The sequence below is a fragment of the Mandrillus leucophaeus genome, unplaced genomic scaffold (assembly GCF_000951045.1).
Source record: "Mandrillus leucophaeus isolate KB7577 unplaced genomic scaffold, Mleu.le_1.0 Scaffold106, whole genome shotgun sequence".
Lineage (NCBI taxonomy): Eukaryota > Metazoa > Chordata > Mammalia > Primates > Cercopithecidae > Mandrillus > Mandrillus leucophaeus.
In genome coordinates, this window is record NW_012098765.1 from 924815 (window position 1) to 931496 (window position 6682).

General features: G+C 55.1%; 1 protein-coding gene across 4 annotated transcripts in view; it reads left to right on the forward strand.

Moving 5' to 3' along the window:
- POU2F2 (POU class 2 homeobox 2) overlaps positions 1–6681 on the forward strand; it is a 42274-nt gene extending 35593 nt beyond the window's left edge. The window contains exons 8-15 of one of the 4 annotated variants that reach the window (XM_011982940.1): positions 1258–1371; positions 1524–1665; positions 1760–1908; positions 1987–2163; positions 3560–3626; positions 5507–5708; positions 5837–5910; positions 6186–6676. In XM_011982940.1, coding sequence (XP_011838330.1) covers positions 1258–1371; positions 1524–1665; positions 1760–1908; positions 1987–2163; positions 3560–3626; positions 5507–5708; positions 5837–5910; positions 6186–6517 — 1257 coding nt within the window. In that variant the 3' untranslated portion in view covers positions 6518–6676. Of the gene's footprint in view, positions 1–1209; positions 1372–1523; positions 1666–1759; positions 1909–1986; positions 2164–3559; positions 3627–5506; positions 5709–5836; positions 5911–6185 lie in introns of all 4 variants that reach the window. The other 3 variants (XM_011982949.1, XM_011982958.1, XM_011982967.1) reach the window with 3 other exon arrangements.
- The last annotated feature ends 1 nt before the right edge of the window (position 6682 follows it).

A 6682-nucleotide genomic window follows, 5' to 3' on the forward strand; every position in this document is an offset into this window, starting at 1 on the left:
ATCCCAGCACTTTGGGAGGCCAAGGTGGGTGGATCACCTGAGGTCGGGAGTTCAAGACCAGCCTGACCAACATGAAAAAACCCCATCTCTACTAAAAATACAAAATTAGCCGGGTGTGGTGGCGTATGCCTATAATCCCAGCTACTCAGGAGGCTGAGGCAGGAGAATCACTTGAACCCGGGAGGCAGAGGTTGTAGTGAGCCAAGATCGCACCATTGCACTCCAGCCTAGGCAACAAGGGTGAAACTCCGTCTCAGAAAAAAAATAAAAATAAAACTAAAATTAAAACAACAACAACAACAAAAATCTGAAAAATTCCTAAACATCTGGCCCCAGCATTTTGGAGAATAATGGATCAAGGACCTGAGTGACGGACATCCCTGCACCCACCACTTGCTTCAGATCCTTTATTTTTAGGGCAATGAATCATCCCAGATAGAGCTGTTGCTTTTTTGTAAATCTCCCTAATTGCCTCCCAGTCCTTTTTTTTTTTTTTTTTTTTAAATTTTATTTGCAATCTACTCATTGCTTAGGACTTAATTTCTTAAGAGCTGTTTTAGATTCACAGCAAAACTGAGTGGAAGATATAGAGATATCCCATCTATCTCTGCCCTTGCACATGCACAGCTTCCCACATATCTATATCCCCAACCAGAGTGGTACAAGTGTAACAGCTGATGAACCTACATTGACACATCACTATTACCCAAAGTTCATAGTTGACATTAGAGTTCGCTCTTGGCATTGTACAGTCCATGGGTCTGCACGACCTACTCATCTTTAACCCGGTTCTCTCAACAGCCCCGTTGGGTAGACAGAACAGCAGTGATTGTTCCCATCCCGCAGAGGGGGAAAGTGAGGCCTGGGCTAAGCAGTGACTTGGTGGCAGGGCCAGTCCTTGATTCCCCAGTTGAGATGAGGATGAACCACTGCCTCCAGCTCCAGGGAAAGAGCCCTGGCTGCTCCTACTGGGAGTTCGCAGGCGTGAAGGGACAGTGCAGAGAGTCCCAGGCAATGAGGAAACCCATGTAGGGCAGCAGAGTCCAACCTTTAAAGGGATTGACAGTACGTGTGGAGGAAGGCGGGGGGAGTCTGCAAGCGGCGGATGGAACGCAGGGGCGAAGAGGGCGGGAGGGAGACTGTGCATCCATCGCTGAGCCCAGTCCTGGTCCTCCGCCCTACATCCCACCCACCTGCCCACCCCACCAGGCCGTGACCCGCCCTACGCTGCCCGACCCGCACCTCTCGCACCCGCAGCCCCCCAAATGCTTGGAGCCACCATCCCACCCCGAGGAGCCCAGTGATCTGGAGGAGCTGGAGCAGTTCGCCCGCACCTTCAAGCAACGCCGCATCAAGCTGGGCTTCACGCAGGTCTGGAGCCACCTTGCAGGCTGGGCGGTGGGCGTGGGGGCGTGGTCAGTTGATGAATGCCGCAAGGGGCGTGGCCAGCCGGTGGGCGGAGCGGGCCCAGTGCCGGAAGGCCCCGCCCTGACCTCCGCCCCTTCCCCGCCGCACTGGCCCAGGGTGATGTGGGCCTGGCCATGGGCAAGCTCTACGGCAACGACTTCAGCCAGACGACCATTTCCCGCTTCGAGGCCCTCAACCTGAGCTTCAAGAACATGTGCAAACTCAAGCCCCTCCTGGAGAAGTGGCTCAACGACGCAGGTGGGACTAGGCTGGGGCTCCCGCGTAGGGGGCGGGCGGTGGCCGGTGGCCGCGGGAGGCGCCTTCTAATGCTCACGTCTCCCCCGGGGCACAGAGACTATGTCTGTGGACTCAAGCCTGCCCAGCCCCAACCAGCTGAGCAGCCCCAGCCTGGGTTTCGACGGGCTGCCCGGCCGGAGACGCAAGAAGAGGACCAGCATCGAGACAAACGTCCGCTTCGCCTTAGAGAAGAGTTTTCTAGCGGTGAGGCCCTCTCCTGGGTGGCCCTCACCTGAGGGGTGCGGGCGGTGGGCCCCGGGCTAACAAGCCCTCTGCCTGCAGAACCAGAAGCCTACCTCAGAGGAGATCCTGCTGATCGCCGAGCAGCTGCACATGGAGAAAGAAGTGATCCGCGTCTGGTTCTGCAACCGGCGCCAGAAGGAGAAACGCATCAACCCCTGCAGTGCGGCCCCCATGCTGCCCAGCCCGGGGAAGCCGGCCAGCTACAGCCCCCATATGGTACCAAGAGCCCGCCTGGGGGGTGGGAGACCACAGAACTCCGCAGGCACCTATGTGAAACCCACCCTACCTGGTTGTCCACAGAGCCTAGAACAGAGGCAAGGAGAGTCACTCTTGGGGACAGGCCATCACGTAGATGGGCACAGTCACACAGGGGCAGTTTCCAGGGAACTGTGGTCTTACCTGGGGGATACAAGCACCCCTAGATACACACCGACATAGCCAGACACAGAGTTATTACAGTGGCATAGCCACACAGGGAGGGATATATGTCCAAGGACGTGGTCCAGGTTAGAACACACAGGCTCACAGCCACAGGGAGGCAGGGAGAGGCATTTATTGGCCATTCAGGGACATTGTCACACCCATGGGTGTACTCTCAGGTCCATAGCTACACACAGGCCCACTTGATCTCAGACACAGCTGGGACATCCTTTATCCCATCCCTTTATTTCCATTCCTGGAAAGAGCTGTGATGTTCCAGAGAGGAGCCCCCACCCCCAGTGGGGTGAAGGAGGCACTGTCTGAACTGAGTTCTAAAGGACAAGGGAGAGTTAGCCAGCCACGAGAAGGCAAAGGGCCTTCCTGGACCAGTGTGCACTAAGGCCTAGAAACCAGGGTGTGCCCAGCCCAATTTGAGAAACTCCAGTGCAATTTAGTGTGGTTGGCGCTGCAGTTTATATGAATGAGGTTGGGGAAGGGGTGGGGGCATGTACCCTAAGTTTTACAGTGAAGAGCTGGAACTTAAACCATGGGCAGTGAGGAGGTAAGGAGGGGTTTTAAGCTGGAGAAGGAGAGAAACCACACTTAGTGAGGTTTTTCTGGGGCTGATGCAAAGGTGAGACTGGAGGTGGGGTGGCCAAGAAGGAAGCTGGTGGATGGTCCCAGAAAATCAAGTAATATGACATCTCAACACCCTGATGCAAAGATATGCATCCATTTAGCCTCACACTTCAGATCTGCTCTTTCCCTGCCTGGGTCACTTTGATCAGTCTCTGCTGCATTGCTTGCCAACTCCACTGGTAAAAGGGTGGTGTTTGCTTGTCCAGGGAAAAGAATTTTAGGTTTGTAGAACCAACAACAGTAGGAGCATGTAGAGCAGCCGCTCTTCCGGTGTAGTCACTTCAGACAGGACGCAACCCTGCAGAGACTAGCCAGACAGGGCGGTGTCAGAAGAGAGGTTCGGGGTGCTCTTAATGGAGAATTAGCCCTTCATGCTTGTGGCTCAGGATCAGCTAGGGCAAGTGTGAAGAAAGCATGTGGAATAATACAAATGCAGCATTGTGCCAAAGCCCCCTGCCCCCATTCTGGGACAGAGGAGTGAGGTCCTGCAGGGAGCATCACGGGGGCTGCTGGCAGACAGTGGCTAACCATACCTCCTTTCTTCTCTCCTCAGGTCACACCCCAAGGGGGCGCGGGAACCTTACCGTTGTCCCAAGCTTCCAGCAGTCTGAGCACAACAGGTCAGGGAGGGCAGAAGATGATGAGGGGGGCCTGGGAGGATGTGGCACAGGCTGGAGCCTGAGGTTCCCAAGTGGCTCTGGGTGTCCATGGGCCTCAAGACTGAGCTCGGGGAGTGTGGGTGGGGGAATGGGAGAGACAGTGGGAAGAGAGCAGGACTCACCCCTCCTCTACAGGAGCAACTCAGCTTTAATCTGCTTCACGATTTCATATGAGAAAAGCATGGGCCTGGTAAAAGGTGAGGCACTTGGGTTTTGTGCCTGGCCTCTGTCATTTTTAGGCTGTGTGAATTCAAGTGCTTATTTTATCCTTCTAAGCCTCAGTTTTTATAAAGTTATTATAAATCTGTAATACATACAAAAGATATAAATACATGTATGTAAGAGTGTATGTATGTATACACACATACATGCATACATACATACTCTTGTACCCAGAGTTCCCCTCCCTATTCCTGGGACACGGCAGGTTTAGATGTATGGTTATACACCATATATATAAGAATAATATAAAATTGGCCTGGTGTGGTGGTTCATGCCTATAATCCCAGCTCTTTGGGAGGCCAAGGCAGGCAGATCACCTGAGGTCAGGAGTTCAAGACTAGCCTGGCCAACATGGGAAACCCTGTCTCTACTAAAAATACAAAAATTAGCTAGGTGTGGTGGCATGTGTCTGTAATCCCAGCTGCTCGGGAGGCTGAGGCAGGAGAATCGCTTGAACCCGGGAGGAGGAGTTTGCAGTGAACTGAGATCACACCACTGCACTCGAGCTTGGGCAACAGAGTTAGATTCCATCTCAAAAAAAAAAAATATATATATATACACACACACACACACACACACACGTACACACATAACATATATACACATAATATATATGCACATAATATATATGTAATAGATATATATACACACACAGAACAACATATTGCCCGTCCGCAGGCTAGAAAATAGTAAGTGGGCCGGGCGCGGTGGCTCAAGCCTGTAATCCCAGCACTTTGGGAGGCCGAGACGGGCGGATCACAAGGTCAGGAGATCGAGACCATCCTGGCTAACACGGTGAAACCCCGTCTCTACAAAAAAAATACAAAAATCTAGCTGGGCGAGGTGGCGGGCGTCTGTAGTCCCAGCTACTCGGGAGGCTGAGGCAGGAGAATGGCGTAAACCCGGGAGGCGGAGCTTGCAGTGAGCTGAGATCCAGCCTCTGCACTCCAGCCTGGGCAACAGAGCGAGACTCCGTCTCAAAAAAAAAAAAAAAAAAAAGAAAATAGTAAGTGGAGATTTATAAAGTAGTGCTTGCCTGGCACTGTACTAAGCTCTTTGTAAACTGCATTGACTGACTTAATTCTCAAACTCATTTTATGAGATAGGTTCTATTATTATCCCCATTTTCCAGACAAGGGATCTGAAGGTCAGAGGTTAAGGCACTCGCCCCAGGGCACCCCTGGGATGAGACAGAGCCAGGAGTTTCTACCCCAGCAGTCTGGCTGAGTCTGGGCCCTCAGTCCCTGCCAGGTTGCCCATCCCTCAGCTGTGGCAATGTGCCTGGCATCCCTCGCCCCTCCCCTAGAGGGAGCCATAGGGTTCTGACTCCTGGGGGCCCCCGTTTCTAGTCAGTAAAAAAGTGGTTCAGGGCGGGGAGTGCAGAGAGCCAGGGCTCAGCAGGAAGCAGCTGCTCTGACTTCCATTGTTATGATAGGGGTCACTATGGCAGAGGCACAGGGAAATCACTCTGGGAAGAGAGGGCAGGGAGGTCTAAGGCTGTTCTGACTGAGGAGATGCTTCATGAGCTGGGTGGGAGGACAAGTAGGAGTTGACCCCAGGTTCCTCAGTGGGGGATGAGTGGAAGCTGAAGACCCCATCTCTCTGTCTCTCTCTGGCAGTTACTACCTTATCCTCAGCTGTGGGGACGCTCCACCCCAGCCGGACAGCTGGAGGGGGTGGGGGCGGGGGCGGGGCTGTGCCCCCCCTCAATTCCATCCCCTCTGTCACTCCCCCACCCCCGGCCACCACCAACAGCACAAACCCCAGCCCTCAAGGCAGCCACTCGGCTATCGGCTTGTCGGGCCTGAACCCCAGCACGGGGTAAGTGGGTGCAGGTGGGAGGCTGTGGGGAGAAGCAGGGTCGCTGCTGCTTCTAGGGTGGGGAGCTGCACCCCAGTTATGTTGGCAGGTCCCTGCCCCTGCTAATGCCTCTGCTTTGCCTCTTGCAGAAGCACAATGGTGGGGTTGAGCTCCGGGCTGAGTCCAGCCCTCATGAGCAACAACCCTTTGGCCACTATCCAAGGTGCGTGCTGCCTCATGTCACACCCATCGTCACCAGCCCTATCCTCTGGGGCCTCGAGCCCTGCCATTGTTGCTCCAGCCATGCCATCCTGCCCCTGCTCACTGCATCGCTCGCCTCTTCATACCCATCTCACCTTTGGGGAAGATGTGAGGGGTGCTGATGGGGGTCAGTGGGACCGATGGGGAGATGGGGGGCACTCTGGGCAGGACGCTGGAAGGCAAAGGTCTCCCCTGGCCCGGCGTGCCCCCAGCCCAGCCTCTCTCTCTCCCCGCCAGCCCTGGCCTCTGGTGGAACCCTGCCCCTTACCAGCCTTGATGGCAGCGGGAACCTGGTGCTGGGGGCAGCTGGCGCAACCCCGGGGAGCCCCGGCCTGGTGACCTCGCCGCTCTTCTTGAACCATGCTGGGCTGCCCCTGCTCAGCACCCCGCCTGGCGTGGGCCTGGTCTCAGCAGCAGCTGCGGCCGTGGCAGCCTCCATCTCCAGCAAGTCTCCTGGCCTCTCCTCATCCTCTTCATCCTCCTCCTCCTCCTCCTCCACTTGCAGCGAGGTGGCCGCACAGACCCCTGGAGGCCCAGGGGGGCCCGAGGCAGGGTCCAAACCTGAGTGAGGGCCAGCCATGCCTCCCCTCCCATTCCTCTGATCCCTGCCTTGGTCCCTCACCTGGGAAGAGGGCGAGGAGGCCAGTGGTGGGGACACAGAGGGTCCTCAGAGCAGAGTGACAAGGGAGGAAAGACCAAAAAAACCAACCAACCAAAAAAAAAAAAAAAAAAGA